This window comes from Elgaria multicarinata, chromosome 4 (assembly GCF_023053635.1).
Source record: "Elgaria multicarinata webbii isolate HBS135686 ecotype San Diego chromosome 4, rElgMul1.1.pri, whole genome shotgun sequence".
Classification (NCBI taxonomy): Eukaryota; Metazoa; Chordata; class Lepidosauria; order Squamata; family Anguidae; genus Elgaria; species Elgaria multicarinata.
The window spans coordinates 51,328,567-51,351,182 of NC_086174.1; the positions used below are offsets into that span (position 1 = coordinate 51,328,567).

The window sequence follows — 22,616 nt, forward strand, 5'->3', positions numbered from 1 at the left end:
ACCTGTATACAAAGTACAAATATGTTTATTAGGTTTGAAGATTGCATGTGTGCATTTTTCACCATATTCTTCTTTATCCGTGAGCAAAAGACAGAATTGGCATTTTGTTAACATTATTAATTTCAAACCCATGCATTCTAAATGTATCAGTATCGATAATGGGAAAACCTTCCCAAAGTGTAAATGTCAATACTCAGGGAAAAAACGGTAATTTTGAGAGAAAATTTAACGGTTTATGTATTTAAAAACCATGAGCTATCAGTAATTACAGAGTCTGAAAGGCATAGTGCAAATGCTAAAGGAAAAAAACAGATAATGTTCAGTGAAGTGATAAATGCTGTAAACCAATTATATAGCGCCTTTGAATTCAATTAGACATGTAATGGAGTCACGACTAAGTGAAACTAGCAGAAGGCAGTATATTAGTAAAACTATTATCAGAGAGGCTCTCATGTTTTGCTTCTATCAGTAATTATGCCAATGTAAAACTACTAAAATCATTCACGTATCTTATTACTAATATCACAGTAGTCCCTACAGATTTTAAATGGGTTTGAAATTTCATTTTGTAAGGTAAAAAGTTCCACAAAGAAAACCTTACAGCCTAGCCTGGCAAGAACAAGATTGCGAACTCATTGTTTTGTATTGGTGATTTCAGGTATGAAGCAGAGAATAGTTTTAAAGTCTTCATTTATGTAAATATATGGTTGAAAATGGGATTACATTACATGTTAGCCAAACTAGAAGCCGGCAAAAAAAGCTCCTTTAAGCATATCTGAAAAGGAACTATTAAACTTTGATCAAATGAAGCGGTTGTTTACAGGGCCTTTGAGGCCAATTCACTCTTTGCTGAACAGGTGCTTTGCTGCATGTCCACTGTGTGCCCCCCAGTGAAAACCCATAATGTTGATGGGGGAGATCTGTGAGCTCCCAAGGACTACATTCAGGGGGAATTCTCTCTTCAAAACCAAGGAACCCAAATAAACCACAAATACCTTTATCTTATCTATTATAAACTATACAAATAAAATTGAGTGAATTTGCTTACATAAGCTAATATGTTGTCTCATACTAAATTTTAGAAAAGAATTGATGACTAACGGATGAAGACAACATCCGATGCTCTAATCTCGGCTGGCTGCTGAAATCTCATCACTGAAAGATCCCAATATTATTCAGAGAAATTTAACCAGTAATGGTATTTTCTAAAAAGCACTTTAGATGGAAGACTCCGCGATCTGAGCCATCTTGCATCTAAGGCTCTGCTGGCAAGAGCCAGGGTAGGAGGAACAATACCCAATTTGAGCTTGTCAGGCCTCTTAGCCCATCCAGTTTTCTTACTTTGCTGTGGGTGGGGACAGCGATGGATCTCTCTTCTCCCATCACACCTCCCTGTTCCCTCCCTCCACATCCCTCTTCTGAAGCCGGAACAGCAACTTTGAAGAGGAGCCACTGCAGAGCTTTCTGTGGCAAGAAATCCCTACTCAAATATCCTCCCCTAGCAGTGTCTATGGCTTTGGGTGAGGAGTGTGGATCCACCATCTCAAACCATAGGATTGCTTTCTTAAGTTAGTATGTTAACTATGGCAGATCCTTTTATTATTAATTTTGATGTAACAAAACTGTATCTGACTTTGGTTGTGTAAGTTTTCCATCAGCAACAGTAAATAAAGCAAGTCATTTAGTCTTCTACAAGAAATGGTTGTTTCCCTTTCAGAGCAATGAGACCATTTCTATAAGTAGTGTAATATGATGAAAAAGAAATGTTATGATTTCTAGATTCCTACTACTTAAGAGGGTTATTTTTAATACCAGTACATTCATACTTGAACTAATTTGGGAAACATGCAATAAAATGTTCATGTTCTTTGGCCATTTACACATTAACTTTATTGCATAAGACTCTGCATAGAACACAATGGGCTCTAGTGGAACATTTTAATAAGGGTGGGTTATTACTGATATCTGATGGAGGTGCTAGACCCATAAAGCATATGCATATTGAGAATGCCCAACAGTTGTTGAATTCTGGGAAGAGATGAGAAAATGTATTAGTTTGCATCAAGGAATGGTGGGAAAGTGGTCCTTTAATGTGTTTGTATTGAGATCTATCCAACTAGCTGGAATTCAGGGGAAAAAAAACACCAATGGCTTGGATTAACATTGATTGGTATAAAGGTAGTTACTGCATAAACAATATAAAACAGATATAGATGTATATAAACACAGTAGTGTCCTTCAGCCAGTGGAATAAGACACTGCTGATGGAGTAAATTTCCCCTCCTTTGTGCACTCCCCCTGGGAAAATCTGTTCTGGAGGTTTGGGGATCCTCCAGAGCAAATTTTGGGGAATGTGTGTATGGAGAGGCTGTAGGGAAAGGGAAACTCCCATCGCATGAATACAAGTACATTTGTGTAACGTTGGATTTAGCATATATATATATATATGTGTGTGTGTGAGAGAGTGTGTGTGTGAGAGAGAGAGAGAGAGACTAAGAGAAAAGGTGAATAACAGTCAAGGTATATTATAAGTACAAAGAAGTATGTCACTTTTGAGGAGGTATATCATAGAAATGTTGGTGTTTATTTCCCCCTTTTTCCTTCTTTCTCATTTTATTTTCTTCTATTCGGCACTGCTGGTCATTTATTTATTTATTTAGTGTATATGGATGTTTAAATTGCTGCATTTATGAAAAGTTAAGATCCAAAGGGTTATATCCAATACGGACCTTCCATTCACATAAATGCTTTAATCCTCCTTTCGTGAACAGAAGGAAGAGGCTTTTCCTAAGTTTCCCCTTTCTCCTGCAGCCCCCCCCCCCCCAGCATTGCTCTGAGAGGTTCCTCAATTATCTGTAGCAGATGGAGGGGCACGGGGGTTGCAAACTGATGGGGGAAATCAGCAAAAAGTCCTGCTCCTTTTCATTATTATTATTATTATATTTATTTGTATCTCGCCTTTTGCCCAATGCTGGGCCTCAAGGCGGCCTTACAAAATTTAAAATATACATGGGGGGGGGGGGAACAAAACCATAAACAATTAAAAAAATACACAACAAAATTATAAGACATTAACATAGATGGAGGGCTGGATTATTCTCCAAAGGCCTGCTTGAACAAAAAAGTTTTAGCCTGCTTCCAAAAGCTCATCAAGGAGGGAGCCAGCCTAGCTTCCCTGGGAAGAGAGTTCCAGAGCACCGGAGCAGCCACCAAGAAGGCCCTCTCCCATGTTCCCACCAAGCGTGCCCGTGAAGAAGGTGGGACTGAAAGAAGGGCTTCTCCAGAAGATCTCAAAGTACAGGCAGGCTCATAAGGGAGAATACGTTCTTTCAAATAACCTGGATCCGAACCATATAGAGCTTTATAGGTCATAACTAGCACTTTGAATTGTGCCCGGAAACAGACTGGAAGCCAGTGGAGCTTTTTTAACAGGCGAGTTGTGTTCATTCACACAAGGTTCTACTGGATTGGATCAAGGTGCCTTCTATGAATGGAAGGATGCCTTTTGATACAACACAAACTCTTTATTGGGGAGGAAATATTTACAGAAAATTGAAATTGTAAGTACAATGTGGAAGGGAAGGAGGTGGCTGGGAAATAAATGAAGATAAAAAAAATATCCATGTGAAACTGTTTCAAACATTTGCATGATTTTTATTCAAATACAATACAATGGACTGGATCTTAACTAACATTCTGTCGGTGGGAGCATTCTCTCAGCGGAGTTCTGCTCACAGGACACTTCCAGCAAAGGAGGGGGGATGCCACCATTGCAGGCTTTTAAGAAGGCCACGGAACTCTGGTTCCATGCGAAAATTGCTGTCCTAGGGCCCTCGAACGGTATACGAAAACCCTGTGAAAAACCTAATTCTAAAATTGTTGCATCCCACCTGTTAGAGTATGCAGACAACCAGTACTTCAAAGGAACAATTTTAACTGGACTGGGGCCCTTTTGGACCAGACTGCTGAGAGGGGCCACCTCGCTTTCTACCCCCTTGTCCTTCCTTGTGTCCCCCACGACCTCCCTTTGTTCTTGGACAAAGAGAGGAGGGGTGTAATCTCCCACAAATGGTGCACTCATGTTTGAATTTACAAGGGGTCCTAAATCACATTCCCCGTAAACTGTAATCCCAGCAGGGAAGGCGGGATTGAACCCCCTGCCCCGCACCACCCTCAACGCTGTGTGCGGGTTGCTGTTTTGTAATAATGTGCCCAATGTCCACTTGTTCGCCAGAAGCAGGCCTTGTCGGGGTCATGAATTGTAACCACAAGTCCTGATCCCACAAGTCCCATTGCACCGAATGATCGAACGCCGCCTTCTTCCTAAATGCCTCATGTATATGAGCCATGCTCCGCCTTCATATTCAGTGTACGCTCGATAGATTACATCAAGGTACTTAGTTAAAACATATCCCCGCTCTGGGAATCGCTGTTGAATGACCCCCATATAAATTAAATAACCTGGCAACCAGTTGGCCCAAGTTCTCACCACCCTTCTTCTGCTCAATCTTTCAAACTCCTTTTCACCGACCCTCTCCTTTTCCTTGGGCTCTAACTCCATGTACAATAATGCGAAAAGGTCAATGTATTCCCCCCGCAATATTTTTTCACATGTAGCAGGGAGTAAATAATACCCAAGCGGTGTAGTAGAAGGACGCAGACAAGCTGGAGCGTGTTCAGAAGAGGGCAACCAGGATGATCAGAGGTCTAGAAACGAAGCCCTATGAAGAGAGACTGAAAGAACTGGGCATGTTTAGCCTGGAGAAGAGAAGATTGAGGGGAGACATGACAGCACTCTTCAAATACTTAAAAGGTTGTCACACAGAGGAGGGCCAGGATCTCTTCTCGATCCTCCCAGAGTACAGGACACGGAATAACGGGCTCAAGTTAAAGGAAGCCAGATTCCAGCTGGACATCAGGAAAAACTTCCTGACTGTTAGAGCAGTGCGACGGTGGAATCAGCCACCTAGGGAGGTTGTGGGCTCTCCCACACTAGAGGCATTCAAGAGGCAGCTGGACAACCATCTGTCAGGGATGCTTTAGGGTGGATTCCTGCATTGAGCAGGGGGTTGGACTCGATGGCCTTGTAGGCCCCTTCCAACTCTGCTATTCTATGATTCTACCTTTGGTATCGCTTGCCGATCGATTCCAGCCAACAGGTCCTGAGCTGTTTGCTTATACTCAGATGCCGCAGATGGAATGTCCCCAGCTGGGCCTCCCCATACTGCTGCACAAGCCTCTCCTGTTTGAGAAGTCTGACCACCAGTTCCTACACTTACTGTCTCCTGTGAACCTGCCGTGGCTCCGGATACATTGCTAGGCACCACTGTTCCCTGCCCTTCGCTCTCCATCGCCACTGGATTGACAGAAACAACCGTAGAGGTGTCTACTCTACGGTTATTTGGTGGAACTGTCGCTGCCGATTCAGTGGCGGGGGTGACCGTGGTTCCTTGCTCTATGCCCTGCCCAGTAGAAGACAACTGAACAACAGGAACCAGTGGAGGTGGAGGTATTGCTGACCTAGTAGTCATTACATCACTGGCTTCCTGAGTTGTCCCCCTCATTGTACTACTGGAGGCCTGAAGTACAACTGATGCTGTTGGTGCAGCCAAACTGAGCTTGCCTACACCCTGCATCTGCGTAAAGGCAGGCCCGGGAATCCAAGTATACCATCCCCCAGGGGGCATTAGTGTGTGGTTCTGAGAAATATGTTGTCCTGTTGTACCTGTACTATCCAATTATTCACTGGGCATACCTGTCATGAATCTGTCCGGTGCAGCCAGCGCTGTATCAACAGGCAAGGTGGATTGTACTGCCTAGTTTTCTTGTGCTGGTTCCGGATTGTCTTCCTGCTGCTGTTGTACACCCTGACTGGTAGATGCCTCTAATATGTCCATCCTACTAGCAAGAGATTGTAACAAATTATCTTGAGTTCTCTTACGTGTGTGTAAGACAGCAGTGCCCTTACTAACAGAGAGAGTAGGCAAAGGTGTGACCCTCAACCCTTTCTCCTTTTCCATTGCCTGTATCCTAGCTAAAAGAGAAGCATTATTTGGATCCAATTCCTCGTCCAAAGAATCCCCTCGGGGCCTGGCACGCTTTGCTTGCATGCGTGGGGCTTTCCCTTTGCCCTTTGGACCACCTCTGCCTTTTTTTGAAGCCATATTAAATTTGCAAATTGACAGGGAAAAAACAACAACCCTATATTGTATCCCGAAACCAAATGTTTAGTAATAATTAAATGATAGACAACTTTTCAATTTGGTCTCCTATCAAAACTCTGACCCACCCTGCTTAGCTTCAGCAAAGTGGCTGGCTCCTACACTAATAATAATAATAATAATAATAATAATAATAATAATAATAATAATAATAAAAAATTAAAATTAATAAATTTAAAACCTACTAATTATAATTATAAATCAAACAAGCCTCAAACAAACCCTTTGTGGCTTATAGATTCAAATGTGCCACAACCAACCGAGGGGAAAAAATTATAATAATAATAATAAAATTAATAATAACAATAATAATAATTAATTAAAAATTAATAAAATTAAAACTCTACTATTTACGGTTTTAAATCCAACACACGTCCAACAAACCCTTTGTGACTTATACATTCAAATGTCCCACAAATCAACCTTAAGTTTCAAAAATTAACTTAGAATACTTAATTACTGAACACAAAACAACCCCAAAAACAAGAAAACTTGAGTGGGCTTGAGAAGCCTTTCTCACAAGGCCTGTAGTGCAAGCCTCGTGGCCACCAGGCTGCAACTAGGCTGCAGCCCATTGCCCCGCACGCGCACGCGCTGCCTCCCTCGGAGGCCTATAGCCTTCACAAGGCGCTTCCCTGCTGCCGTTTGGCCTGGGGAGACCAGGCGTTGGCTGGAGCCTTCAGTTACGCAGGTCCGAGAGGGGATGTTTACAAGGCAACGAGGCAGGTAAACGATGCAGGGAGCTCGCGCGCGGAGCGGCAGCTACTGCCGCTGCTCCTCTCTGCCCCCCGCCCGCAACGTAAAGCCACCCCAAGGAGTACTCAAGTGCCCGTAAGGGTCGGGGATGGCTCCCAAGTTGGGGCGCAGCTGCCGCTGCCGCCGCCCCTCTTCGGTGCCTCCGCTGCTGAGGCGTCGAAAAAGCTCCCCAGAAACCTGCGGCCCAAACAGGGCCAAATTCAGCGCCTCGCTGCTGCTGGTGACGCTGCCTCTCCCTCCGAAGCCTCCACCGCGTGCTCCGGCGCTGGTAAGGACGCGTCTCTCCCTTCCCGCGATAGCCGGCTGCTCGGAGTAAACTCTCCGACAGCCGCGCAGCAAAAGAGGAGGTGGAAGGGGTAAGGCAAACATATATAGCCACTTCACACCCTTCCACCAAGGCCCGGATGTGTCCATCCAATAAGCGATGGGCACGTCTCGTGCTCATCCCCCCCACCCACAAAAGCTTCCCCGCGCCCAGGCTTTGCCGGACGCGGCAGAAATGCCCTTGGGGAGGAAATATTTACAGAAAATTGAAATTGTAAGTACAATGTGGAAGGGAAGGAGGTGGCTGGGAAATAAATGAAGATAAAAAAAATATCCATGTGAAACTGTTTCAAACATTTGCATGATTTTTATTCAAATACAATACAATGGACTGGATCTTAACTAACATTCTGTCGGTGGGAGCATTCTCTCAGCGGAGTTCTGCTCACAGGACACTTCCAGCAAAGGAGGGGGGATGCCACCATTGCAGGCTTTTAAGAAGGCCCTGAAAGCATATTTTACTTCAGCCCCTGATGTGTTTAATGTTGTTGCTGTTTTTATTGTTTTTATTACTGTTTTTATTGTTTTTTAAGCCCATCAGTTTTTATCATGTGTTTTATTATTGTATGATGCCATGGGAGGGCTTCTGCCCTAAAAGACAGCCAAGTAACTTTAAATAAAAGTAAGTAAATTATATCAAATGTGAGTATCACAGAACATGCTTAAGATTTTAAAGTACAGAATGAAAAGAAATGCCTAATCTCAGAGGTCTCTATTTAAACATTCTTCCATGTTAACTATCAGAATTTTGTAAATGTACAATTTCCATGGTGACACTTTGTTCTGGAGTATGGAATGGGATAGGTTACCTGCTGATCCAGGTAAATATAAAAATCCCATATCACAGAATCCATAAAACAGGGACAAATCTGTCATAAACTACCTTTTCTTAATCAGATGCATCCAGTGGGAGGACTGAATAAAAGCGTATCTGAGGTGTGTCTCTTTCAACACTCACTGAAAAAGAAAACTAACCAAACTTGTATAAATAACCACAAATAAAAGAATGGCATGCTTAAACGTAAAAATGTATTTGGGAGATATCTAAAGATCTTGCTTTCAGCCTATGATGTATGTTGAGAAGAGATCCCAAAATACATATGCAGAAAAATCCACAGACAGTAGAATCTTGTTCTCAATTACTTCTGGCAGCCTCTGCAAATTACAATTCTTTATTATTTGCATAATATTTAAAGATACAGCAGGGTTTTTTTTCTTGAATGATGTGTCAGAACTTCTGTAATACCAGACAGAAAAGATTACTGGTAATCCTTCATTTGTGGCATTTAAAAAATCCTGCAGCTACTCCATGTAGATTCCAGTTCTATATATCCTAATTTATTTATTTATTTTTTGATACAAGCTTATTAGTGACGACCTTCTCCCATCCACAAAGGTAAACCCCGATATAGAGCAATTTTACATGCATGCCTGGTTTTCAATAAACTGCAAAAGAGGACAAAAGAAATAATTTCACTCCCCTCCTCTAACCCACAAAAATGCAGCTTCAAAAAGGGGGAAAAATCCAGCTCTCTTCACTTCACTGAACAAGACTCAACAAATAAAGCTAGTTCAGCTACTGCCAGGCTTCTGGCTATTTGAATAGACAAACAGTAGAGCTTGAAAAAACACATACAGTCATGTGATCTGGGTTAGCCTTTCACTTCTACCCTTGACAAACTACAGAAGAAAGACTGAGTGCACAGATGATGAGACAATACATGGGAAAATAGCATTCTGTCTCTTGTATATTTTAGAAGTGACTCTAAACTCTAGAAAGTAAGAAAGGGATGGAAATGATAACAAGGACTGCTAATATTATAGATTATATAAGGTTGCCAGTCTATACCCAGAAAAGCTACATTATTTTAAAGTTAATTGATCAGAATAAACATCCAAATCTACTACATGGCATCACTGCAGTTTTATGGTTCATTTAAACAAGTGAACTTACCAACCTTGTGGCTGCATACATTTCTATTAACACAGCAGTTTTATTTTCTAGGCCATGAAATTTTTAAGTATGCTCAAAGTAAACTCAAAGCTCTATTTTCAGGTTTCCCTCCTATAAATGTTATCTTCTGTAAAACTTTTGAGCAGGCCACCAAATGTACAATAGTAATATAGCTATAGCAGTGAGAGTGCTTCCAGATGGACAGCAACAAACTACTAATCAAAAGGCATTGTGCAGCTATTCTGTCCTTCCCTCCTTAACATATTTCTTGTAAGATTTTTTAGAATGAATAGACAGTACTTTTCTGAAGGAAGTACAAATTAAAGTCATATACAGATGGTATAAGACATCACAATGAATGAATAGAGTTTATAAAAACAATAGGTTTGGATGTTGGAAGTGTGGTTGGTTAGATGCCAATTCATTTAATATGTTATGGGGATGTCTCAATGTATAAAAGTTTTGGATTCATCTTCTCAGTTTTTCAGGTTATTTATCAGATAACAGGCATTGATTTACAGGCTATTTTATTGAATTTTATTCCAGATATATGTGATAATGCTATAAAAATTGATTACAAATTTATTAATGGTGGTCAGAATTGAAAAACCAAATTACTACTTCTGTAAGAGAATGGTTATTTAAAACTTTAGAAATGGCAAGGGTGGATAAACTATAAACAAAAGGAACCCAAAAGGCGACCACCGTAGAAACAAAATAAACCCAATGAAATAAATCGTCATTCAAAAATTAAACACACTTATTTCCACTAGAATAACTGTTTTCAATGCAATACTAAGTATACAACAATCCACTATCACATCAGCGTAACATTTCATTACATATCAGTATTGTATTCAATTGTAATTAACAATCATTTCAAACCAAATTTAAACAGTCATTGCATGGAAATCCGACCCATATATATCAGACACTATCACCTAATCACATAAAACAGTATATTACGACCAAATTTAGTCAACACGGTTCATGTTATTCCTTGTTTCGAAGTATCTTCTTCCAAAACGTCGGTCTTTGTACTCGCCAACAGGCAGTGAAAAGCTCACGCAATCTCTCTTTATTAAGTTTTTCAAGGTGAGACCATCTTCCGATATTATATCAAGATCAGTAAAACGTATTTTGCTTCATCACATTGACCTTGTTGACTAAATTTGGTCTTAATATACTGTTTTATGTGATTGTTAATTACAATTGAATACGATACTGATATGTAATGAAATGTTACACTGACGTGATAGTGGATTGTTGTATACTTAGTATTGCATTGAAAACAGTTATTCTAGTAGAAATAAGTGTGTATAATTTTTGAATGACGATTTATTTCATTGGGTTTATTTTGTTTCTACGGTGGTCGCCTTTTGGGTTCCTTTTGTTTACATTTTCACCACCATTGCCTTCCTTACTATATGGGTGGATAAACTGACATATCCTGTACATGATAAGAATACTATACACATATGAACTTATTTCTCTCTCTCGGAATGGGGTCTTATTACATCTTGGAATAACTATACTGGGTTGGAACCAACACTGTTGTTCCACTGGTGAAAGCAGTTCTGTGAATGGAACCGGAAGGGGAGGCAATTTCCCCTTCCTTGCTCAAAATCTGTTCCGGAAAGTTGGAAAAACCACTGGAGCAAATTTTAGGGTGGTGTGGAGGGCTGCAGTGGGGAGGAGACGGGAGGGAAGTCCCATCACACTTGTGGAGATCAATTAGGCTGCCTTGAGGCCCAGTATTGGGTAAAAGGCGGGATACAATACATATAATAATAATAATAATAATAATAATAATGAATTTAATCCTTTCAGTTAAATAGATTATATGTTTTTGTATTTAGAGATTACTGAAGATCAGAAAAGAGGTGTATTTTTTGAATATGTAGTATTGGGGAAATTATTGTTTTGATTGTTTATAGTTTTGGAAATTAAAAAAGTTAGAAAAAAGTTAAAGGAAATATTGGGAAAACATGGGAAGGCTTACAAATGGAAGATGATGTTGTCTCGATGACAACGTCCCACCCTAATACAATTCTATTATTGAGGCTGCCTTGTCTGAAAGCCCCCTGGTAGAATATTCAGGAAAGACAACATATCACACTATAGCTTTACTGTCTGAAAAAGTTTTACATTATTGCAAGTGATATGCACATTTTTCAAATAGAAAAATGTGAAGCACTTAAAATCCACCTTTATTTGGCAAGGTCTCTAGACTGGAGTAGAAGGAGTCCTACTGGAAGGGAAGGTCAGTCAGTGGGATGCCATGAGGTGGGAGTTCTAAAAGAACTGACCACTAGATACTGGAAGGCATTCAAATTCCCTCTAGTTTCTGAGTATTTAACAGAGATTTCTGGTTAAATTACTCAGCTCTCGCAATAACTAGAGATACAACAGGTTTGCTTTTCTACAACACCAAAACTGGAATTCTCAGCATTATGAACAAGCTACAAATGAAATAGGCTCTTTATAAGCCTTCTGGATTTGATTTTTAGATCATAAAACCAAATTTTTAGTTAACCTAGGACCTATAAAATACCCATCATCCACACAAAATGGCTATATAAATTGCATGTAGCTTATATTATTATAACCTAACTATTATATAATTCCCTCTATGCAGTTAGGATATATTCAAATTTCAATTATTTCACAATGCGAAGTGTACCACATTAGAATTATACGGTTTTCCTTTGTCTATAAAGAACCCTTAGTGCAAAACCCCTCAAATAATTTGCCCACATCATACAGTTCATGTTGCATCAGAACAAGAATGAAGATGTTAAGAAGGTGCCATTTCCAATTAGTTAGAACATTCACTTAGGACACAATCCTATGCATATTTAGACCCCCTACAAAAAATCTTACAACTCCCAGCATTCCACTGCTCCACTTCCCAGGATAGGCATCTGTCAGGTGGATAACAACATGTATAGATGCAGAAGCAGCAACTTTATGCTACTTCACGAAAACAGTTGATGAAGCCCAAGTGGCCATCTTGCAAATGTCTTTGGTTTGAGTATTAATATTAAAGAGATATTGATTTAATGGGTTCTCTCTGTGAATGGGCCATGATAGCTGTTGGGATTGGAGATGTAACTGCAGCTCCTGCTAGTATATGGGAAAGTATTCAGATTGCTGAAACCTCCCATTCTCTTAATGTGTACCCTTTCAAGGTCTATGAACACTGAGTGTATACCACTGATACTCCTTTAGGTGTTGGAACAAACTTGGAACTGAATTGAGAAAGTATTAATGCTTAGGCCCTATGGAACTGGATCAGGCTGATCTCTCCTACCTTCCAGGAAAACTACATTCTTGGTGAATTCTTTTAATGGAATCATCTTAATTGATTTAACAGGCACTTTTAAAATCCAAAATATATGTCATAGGAGTGAAACCTATCCCCTAAAGGGGGATCAGGAGGGTTCCTCATAGAAGTGCTTGATGTGACGGTTTTGTTCTGCTTCCCTTTCTGCTTTTGAGCATTATCTAAGGCTGCCACGTGCCTCTTCGGGTTGGACATGTACACATGGATCGTAACTTCCATGAGCAAGTCTACTCACTTCCTCCTTGCAAGACTGCCCCCTCCCCAAATGCATTCCTGAAATTTGGTGGACCCTCCAGAATCTCAAGGAATGTGATGAGTCTGTGTGTGTACAGCAAGAAGTGAAACAATGAGAAAATTGGAGGACCTCCTTATGCAAGTGGGGGTGCTTTTCTGTTCACACAGGGCACCATCAGATCTAAGTCACAGTAGCAAATGTTCCTTTAAAATGTCTATTTTATTATTTAATACCATGTTAAACTCAAATGCACAGAAACAAGCAGCAGCAATATTTAGCTGTTCAAATAAAATAGTTTGTTTTGCCCCTGACAGACCTGTTCCTTAATGAACCTTTTAAACTTCCATGTTCTTTGTGGAACATTGTCTATCTTCCAAATAAAGTTAAATACTGCCTCCTGAGCTGCAGAATATGCGTTTACTTAAGCTTCCTGGAAAAACATTCATATCATTCCAAGGGTGACTAAATGTTTTCCATCCTCATAGTTAGCATTCCAGACAGCTTTTCTTTTCTCCGAGTTCATTACATGAAAAATACCAGTTCCAAGTTCAGTGCGAGAGAATTTCCTTCCTGGTGCCCGAATTCCTAATGTAGCAACAACAAATCATCTCTTTAACAAAGTGTTTTAGGGTTGCATTGCTTGGCTTTATCTTTTAATTAAAACTTTAGTGAATAAATAGAAGTAAGGAATTCACAAAAGAGACAGAATTTTAAAAAACAATTAAGAGAGGAAGAGAAAGGAACATGAAGACTTTCCTCAAAACAGACCTGGGTATGGAAAATCTCCAAACTGAGATGGGCTCATTCCAATTAAAAACACTTCATAATCTTTTTAATATGAAGGCCAATGCAGATTTACCACCCTCACAAGAGGTAGACCATTCAGGGAATTTCCAGACTGCTGGACTGTTATGGCTTCATAAGATACAAGTATTTTTTACCTCTTTTCAGCAAAAGCCTCTGAAGAAATAGAACTGATCTGCACCTTGAAGGGTGTATTTTGAAAGTTCTTGGGAAACTGCCATAAATGCAGAAATTTTCATAAAAATTGCTCTTTTACCATGGAATCCAAATTCTAAAACCTTGACCCCTAAGCTTTTGGTCAAGGAAGTATGTCCTTCTGTGAAATCAAAGAACTGAATGGCGCAATCCGATGCATGTTTAGACAGAAAAAAGTTCTACAATTCCCAGCATGATCCAGCCAGTTGTAGGACTTTTTTTTATTTAAACATGCGTAGGATTGCATTGTAAGTCATGAATACCAAGAGAGATAAATCAGGCAGACACATCTCAGAAGTCTAAGAGTGTGAAACATTCTTGGCCTCTTACTAGCATAACATACATTAGCCCCCTTAGAATTTTGAACAACTTAAGTGAAATGAAGTTTAAAACCCTGGCATGACACTGCTGCAAAGCAGTGATGTGAAAATCTGGAAAAAGTAAAATAAAAACATAAAAATAAAAAAATCGGGGAAAACACTGTGACCACCCAGTTGTTCCCCCTAGTGTCTTTTCCTTGTCAGTCTTCTTATTCCTCATTTATCTTCCTGTCTGCCTGCACCTTTCCATGTCTGCTATCTTTCCTATTAACTCTCCTGCCTTTCTCCAACTCTGCCACCCAAAACAACCCCACCCCAGAATATAGTCTGCAGCCTCTTGCTTGGAAGTGACTGCCTCTAGAATGACCTTCCTGTGCATCTGTTATAGCACTCCAACCCACTTCAGTCCAAGTCCTGAAAGCACTCCAGCTACCTTTGTGCCCAGCTGCTTATGGTTCTGTGCCTAATAGAATCATAGAATAGTAGAGTTGGAAGGGGTCTATAAGGACATCGAGTCCAACCCCCTGCTCAATGCAGGAATCCACCCTAAAGCATACTTGACAGATGGTTGTCAAGATCTTATGCTTTCCCCCTCTTTGATCTGGTAAATTCCCCAAATCAAAGGCTACTGATTTTTGCCTCTATTCAATGCTGAATTTACTGCTGAACGGAAATGGAAAGTGGATTTCATGAGTATTTTCACCTTCCTCTACCTTAAAATGCAGTTCTTGATGGTGTTTTTTACATTCCTGTGAGAAAGGGTACAAAACTGCTAGCACAGTATAGCAAGACAGGTAGCAAGAGGCCAGTTACGTGGGCAACAGGAATGTGTTCGCCTCCATTTAGAGTTAGGGCAATGGGAGGGCTTTGTTTGCCCTTAGTGTTGTCACATATTTATTTATTTACTACATTTCTATACTACCCAATAGCTGAAGCTCTCTAGGCGGTTTGCATAGTCAAACTCGAGTGGCTACTCTTCACTTAAGCTAGGTTTAGGGGACCGATATCATAGAGAACAAACGTGTCACCACTGTCAAGGCAAATGGGCTGTTGTTCCATCATCCAATACTATTTAGGCTCAGAAAACTATTTGGATAAAAATAAGGATGAGGATGGGTAACTGAATCTAGGACAGAGAACATAAGAAGAGCCATGCTGGATCAGACTAAGGGTCCATCTAGTCCAGCATTCTGTTCACACAGTGGCCAACTAGTTGTCTACCAGGATCCCACAAGCAGGACAAGGGTCAAGCGCACCCTCCCACCCATATTTCCCAGCAACTAGCATACATAGGCTTACTGTCTGTCATATTGGAGATTGCACATAGCCATCAGGACTAGTAGCTATTGGTAGCCTTCTCCTGCAGGAATTTATTCAACTCTCTTTTAAACCCATCCAAACTGTGGCCACCACTACATTTTGTGATAATAAATTCCATAGTTTAACTATGCGCTATCTGAAAAAAACCTTCCTTTTTATCTGTCTTGAATTTCCCACCAATCAGCTTCATGGAATGAACCTGGGTTCTACCAAAAAATAATAATATAAATGATTTTTCCATGTCTGACCTTCACACATTGGGCAGCACTCCCCAGGCACTTTTACAGGATTCAAGCAGCTCTGTCCACAAGCTGTGGCAACACAATGAGATTCTCCATTGATACACTGGCAAAATGTGCAATCATCTTCTCTCCAGCGATCACCATGTGCTTGAATCTGGCCATTAGCATAGCAGCCAGCAGGGTTACTAACTGGAGAAAGGGAATCTAAAACAAACAAGCAAACAAACACTAAGCAAAACTGAAATTATTTAATTTATCTGCATGTGTGTGTGTATATATATATGCTGATAATAGCGCTTTGAAAAATCTGAGAGAGTGATGACCTGGTTTGCACATAACAACCCATGGTATGGGTTGCGCATATCATTTTTTTTGACCATGAACAACCCAGAAAATGAGTCCCTGGTTTCGTGTTGGGTTGTGAACTCTGAGTTGTTTTAAGCTACAAGTCATTGTTACATGTGAATTTGCAACTGTGGTTTGTTCATGGGTTGTTGCTCCAAACTACAGAGTGGGTAGGCAAGAGCAGTTAAAAAAAACTAAACCCCAAGCCACTCCACAGGCAGCTGCACACTTGCTTGTCCTTTGCTTGAACTAACAATAACAGTGAAGTCTGCCTGGCAGCACCAGCCAGGCATATCTGCTGGTCTTGACAGTGCTGGGGCAGCAAGTGCTTAATTGCCAAACTTCATGTACCAAGCTCTTTCCATCGACCCTGCAGAGATTAAGAACTTTAGACTTATGAAGTTAACATTCTCTGAAAGAAAGGTTTTCAGTGCTTTTGCTGGCAATGGGGGAAGGGAGCTTTTTTCCAGCAAACTACGAGCAGTGGTGGGAACTGTCAGTGAGTCTTCCATACCCCATGGGTAGTACAGGCCAATAGTAAGCAGGCACCTGACACAGTTGAAGTCCTGCCACTACTATAGCGCAACAAAGGCATTTGGGGGTATAGGAAGGGGGTGGGAAAAACAACCCAGGGATCCAGAGACGGTCATCTGCCAGACAAACCCTGGGTAGGGCAACAAACCATGGGTTAGTGTGATGTATGAATGCAGTCAGTATCAGAACAAGATTAAAAGTAAAATATTGTAAGGCCACATTGATAGTCATATAATAGCAAGGCAGCACAGTTTTAAAAGTGTCCAAAAATGTAAATTAGCTTTCTGAAATGTTATCAACAATTAATTTAATTTATATAGTTCACTATCCATTGCACTTTAATTTTAGTGGGAAATTGACCCTTGTAGGGGATATATGAATAACAGAGATTTTAGGAAATAGAACAAGGTTTCCATTATTAATCAAACTCATGTGTTGTTAAAGAAGTGAATAACATCTTGATAGGCTAGCCCAATTTCAAGTCTCTTTTGCAAGGAATTTTAAGCTATTACTACAATATACCACATTTAAGTTTTAAGACTAAAATCTATCTACTTTTAAACCCAATTCAAACAGCAACTAAGAAAGAAACTTACCTTCACACACTGGACAGCACTCTCCTTCTGGTACATAATATCTGTCACAATGTAGCTCACCACACTGTGCTGAGAAACAAATAGACACACCACCTTGGCATCGACAAAACCGGCAAGAATCCATTCGAAATATATCTCCATCATAATATTCCACACTATTAAATATACACGCTGGCTTTGCTTCTGAAAGTAGCAAACAGGGAAAAGGTAATTTTAATGGGGCTGCTTGGCCATAAAAAGCTTTAAAAACCAGTTAATGAAATTCTAAGTTTATCATTCCTAATTTCATAGGCTAAATTTGTTCTGACAAAGTTTCTGAAATATTATTACACTGTAATTAATATAGAGCAGGTTGTACCTCTAAGGCAAAAGAGTACTTACATGAGTTGGGGCACCTGATTTTTGCAGACTTCTCCCCCACCCCTTGCAGCCATACATGCCATATCCTATTCAGTTCAGGAGGAGCCCTCTAACCCACAGAAAAAGGTTTTGGGAATGAGAGGCTTAGGTTTGTACGAGGGATCAGTGAAAACTGGGTGCCCCAACTTATGCAAGTGGAAGCACTTTTCACCAAGGCAAAGTTACCATTGGGTACAAACCCCCCCCCCCTTAATATCCAAATTCTGACTTGCATCTATGGAACATAAATATCCAAATTCTGACTTGCATCTATGGAACTTAATGGAACTTCATCTCTTTTAAAATTGCACCAAGAGGGGCAAATCTAATATTTATTTGTTGGAGCAAATACTTCCTGCTGGATCATAACCACATTCCTTGTCTTTCTTTCAAAACGTCTAGATCAGCGGTCCCCAAACTTTTTGGCACCAGGGACCGGTTTCGTGGAAGACAATTTTTCCATGGACTGGGGGGGGGGAGTTGAAGGGATGGTTTTAGGAAGCCACGCCTGCCCCCCCACTCCAGTATCCTGGCTTCGCTTCGGCTGGGTGGGCACCCAGCCGAAGTGAAGCCAGGATGCTGGGGTGGGCGGGTGGCTTCGGAACGGCGCGCCCGGAAATCACTCTCCCAGAGTGGCTTCTGGTTGGGCACGCCATTCTGAAACCGCCGCCCCCACCCCAGCGTTCTGGCTTCGCTTCGGCTGGGCAGGCGAGATGGCGCCCTGCACCCAGGTACGCTGGGCTGGGAGTGGGGGTGGGTGGGTGAAAGCAGCTCACCTGCGCGGCCCAGTTCTTAACAGGCCATGGACCGGTCCCGGTCCATGGCCCAGGAGTTGGGGACCCCTGATCTAGAAAGACCGGATCAGTTTCAGCACAGTGCAGGGTGTGTGGCAATTCTCCTATTAATCCAAATGTCTACTATGGAAGCAAATGAAGGATCTTTTTTTTCTGACTGGCAGCTGCATACTCCACAGCAGGCTCTGCACATCCACAGTTATAGTAAGAATGATTGTGACTGAAGCACAGGAGGAAGCTTGGTGCATCAATCCCACCATTATATAAAAGAACCAGCCATTTATCTTGAACATAACCCTGACTTTCATCACATCTGGCTCTCCATTCCAAAAAGGAGGGGAAACACTCAGGCTGTATAAGTAAACCGCTCTGTATGCAGCCTAAAGCAAAATGCTCATGAGTGTGCTTGTCCCACAGCAAAAGAGCCATAGAATCTGAGAGAACTATTTATGGCCATTCTTATCCTCACCTTGGCCTGAGCCAATGGGATATGCCTGGACTCATTCTACCCTTTTGTATTACAAGTACTTACTTAGGCCAGAAGAAGGGTTCTGTTGTAACACACCATCTCTAACAAGTGGTTGGCTCAATTATCCCCAGTTTTACATCCCTATATTTTTTGTGAACCATCCTGGAAATATTTATATTTAAGGTGGCATGTCAAACCATTAAAAAAAACACCAATCAATCCATATGTAGTAGTGTGACTCAATAAAACCATTATTTTGCAAATTCATTCACTGACCGCTTCAGAACTAACAGTTATTGTCTATTCTTACTGGAAATTAGTGTATCATAGAGTTGTTAAGAGCCAAACTACTTGTGATGTTAAACACATCTTTTTAAAGCTGCAAATAGCAACCTGGGGAGTGGGGGCAATGAGGATCACCATAGAAGGTGGGGAGGGGAGAGTTTAACTTTATCCACCTCAATCATCCTTAGAAAAATTGCCGCTGTGAAGCTATTTGCATTGTGAGGGTAGCAAATAGGAATGTACCTCTTGATGCCAATAGAAGCCTCAGTGAGGTACTTTTTGTCAGCAATATGGCACAGGGAAAGGATTCAACTTCTCCTCTCCAACTGCTGTGATCCCAAATCTGATCAAGGCTCCCAGCAGTTGGTATTTGTAGATTTGAAAGGAGATGCATAATATTAAACTAAATTTTAAAATCATGTGTAGTTTGGCCTTGAGAAGGTGACGAAAAGAGATTCAGAAGTTTGCAGTTCATAGTCACTTTCATCAAGCCACATTGTGGCCTTAGCTAGACCCTAAGGTTTATCCCGAGATTATCCTTGGGTCGTCCCTGCCTGTTCCCGGGATCCCCAGTGTGTCATTTACATGAACAGGGACGATCCTGGGATAAACCTTAGGTCTAACTAAGGCCTAAGTCTCAGTCTCAACTTCTCCATTTGTAATACAGGAAAAATAATACTACCTTATAGAGTTGTTGTAAGAACTATTAAGATAATGTATATTCAGCACTGCATGCAAAACATGTATTCTACCACTGCTTAAATGGTAAGATTATATGAAAAAATCAGCCTCTACTTATTTTGTTAGCAGAAAATTACGTTGATAACCAGTTACACGTTGTGGAGATTTTGATGTAATGAATCACTGTCCTTCCACCACCTTGTCTCATATGCTGTTAATTCAGAATGCCAAATAATGTATCATCTTAGCTAACCCACAAGAGCAAATGACTAGGGTGGAGATGTACTTGAAAACTTTCCTATGACTACTTTTCCCTGGTCCTATTTTCCACAATTCACATATCCCTGTATTCAATATTTCCTTTATTTGAATATGTTATCAAAGGATTGAAAATCTGCATTGTTATCCAGAAGAGAGTGTATGTGTACACACTTTGACAAAAAGTAAATTATGATTAAAAGATGATGCACAATGTCTGCTTTCTCTGCATAATTTATTCTGATGGCAGAATTTGGATTGGCAAAATGTAAACACCCCCCCCCCCCACCCCGCGCAAGTATATACAGCTTGAGGAAAAGAACTGTGGTCCTTTCAGGGAGGCAGCTTCTTCAAGATGTCATGAAAGCGCAGCAATAATTTAATTTATTATTGTTGAATTTTTACTTCCAGGGAGAGGTACTTGTGAGATTTTTTATCTCAAGTGCCAAAATAACTTGGCCAGCCTGGGTTCCAGGCAGCTTGACTTGGGGATGGGGGGCATTCCCTATTCTGCCTTTTGGGTCTTATTCAGATGACAACTCCCCAACTCACCACTTCTCCACCTTCTTTGCATACTGAGGCTGGAAGATCTCAGGCCTCAAGCCTATACACAGTTCGGAACAAGTCCCACTGAACTTCTGATCATGCAAAAGATTGTACTGTCAGGCTTGGACATATACACTCCCTTCACCATTTCTACAGTAACCCCACCTGAAATAGTCAATTCCACATTTATTTGAAAGGAAATGGGGAAAAGGCACGAGAAGGAGAGGGGGAGAGAATGCCTCTACAATTCACATACCATTCCCCCCCCCCCCAAAATAGTACATGCAAGATTTCACTATGCTCAAAGTGTCACAGTATCCCATTTTCTACAATATTTATAATGTAACAAGATATAGGTCTATAATCATGCTTTCAAAATAAGTGTATGCCCAACCAGTTTCATAATCCTCCAACTCTTTAATCAATAGATACTTGTACACAAGACAAATCAGAGCAATCATAACATGTCTTGGTCAGGCTATGTTTCATACATATGTTGTTGCCACTGGCCCATGAGTGACCCTGGCTCCCAGGTATGCCTGGAGTTTGTTAGGGCTCAGCTATTTGTATTAACACTGACCCTGTTCAGACGAGATGCTAAACCACAGTGATTATGCATTTTGAACTAAACATTATGGCATAGCATGGCATGTCAATCATTTCTAACCTTGGGGCTACACAAACACAGTTTAAACACGCTCACTAACCATTTGCTGCAAAAGGGAAAGGTGTAAATGAATAAGAACAGAATATGTTTGGAATTTGATGGTTCACTACTGGATGAATTAACAGAAAGTGGATTACATCTCTAAAGTTACTGGGACTCAGAGAATATTTTTAAAAGTTGATTAAGATTTGTTAAGAGCAATATCAACTTAGTCTAGCAGAGTTAAACATCAGATCACTGTGGGAAAACAACAAAATTACAGATATTTCTTTAGAGACAATTTCTAAAGTTTCTCTGACTCCTATGAACACAGGCTGACATTTTTGTATTTCATTCAATAGATTATCAGTAGGAAGTGAACCGCCCAGAGAGCTTCGGCTATTGGGCGGTATAAAAATGTAATAAATAAAATAAAACAAAATAAATAAATAAGTGCTTTTTGCTTCACGAAGTTGTACAGAGTACTCTTGGGATATTTATTGCTTAATTGTCATGTATAATCTATCTCAATTCTGTTTTTGTTGCTAGGATTGTTAGTAGATGCTAAATTGCATATCAATAATGTGCTTTATTCTGCAGGTTGAATTTACTTTACTTCCTGCTACACTGCCAGCCTGAGTAGTTACCATATGTCTGCAACAACCATTATACAACTTTTCTTCATCCTTTTTTAAAATCTGGGCATTCCTCTGCGCCCCCCCACATCATTTATTTTATTTAAACCACTTACATCTATGGATATTTAGAGCTAGATAACCACTGTTACACTAAAAAAAACCTATGGCTTACTAGGAAGTAAGTGCAAATGAAAACTATGAGACTTACTTCTGAGTAGATACGCATAGATTGCACAATTAATGACTTTGAATATAGTAACCTAGAGGATATTGTGCTTCCTTATGCTGATTTCAGAATATTTTATTTTTAAATGCATATTTTATATTAACATGCATTAATGAGCAGCACATAACAAATTAAATATATTAAGATACATTATGGTACAGATTAAAATATCTAATAATTGCTAAAACATTTAATAAAAACACCATAATTGCAAACAAACTGGGCAGCACAGTCACTCAGGGAAGGCCCAGGTAAAGAAATAGTTTTTAATTGGTGCCTAAAGCATGCTACAATTGGTGCCTCCTGAATAACAGAGGGGGAGCTGAGGCACAGCCCCAATGCTGCTGTCCTGATTCCAAGTCCTTCCAACTGAGATGTAAGACAACAAAGAGGTCTACTGTGCAATCCAGAAAACCTTTATTCAGTAAATAGATCTCTTCACACCTGAAGGGAATGTGACTGCTAGGAGCTATCCTCTAAGC

General features: G+C 40.4%; 1 protein-coding gene across 3 annotated transcripts in view; it reads right to left on the reverse strand.

The window, feature by feature from the left end:
- Positions 1-22,616, reverse strand: part of CRIM1 (cysteine rich transmembrane BMP regulator 1) — a 189,574-nt gene that overhangs the window by 38,392 nt on the left and 128,566 nt on the right. For all 3 annotated transcript variants that reach the window (XM_063124279.1, XM_063124280.1, XM_063124282.1), the window contains 2 exons: positions 17,193-17,375; positions 15,724-15,921 (listed from right to left, as the gene is read on the reverse strand). In XM_063124279.1, the coding sequence (XP_062980349.1) occupies positions 15,724-15,921; positions 17,193-17,375 (381 nt within the window). The remainder of the gene's footprint in view (positions 1-15,723; positions 15,922-17,192; positions 17,376-22,616) is intronic.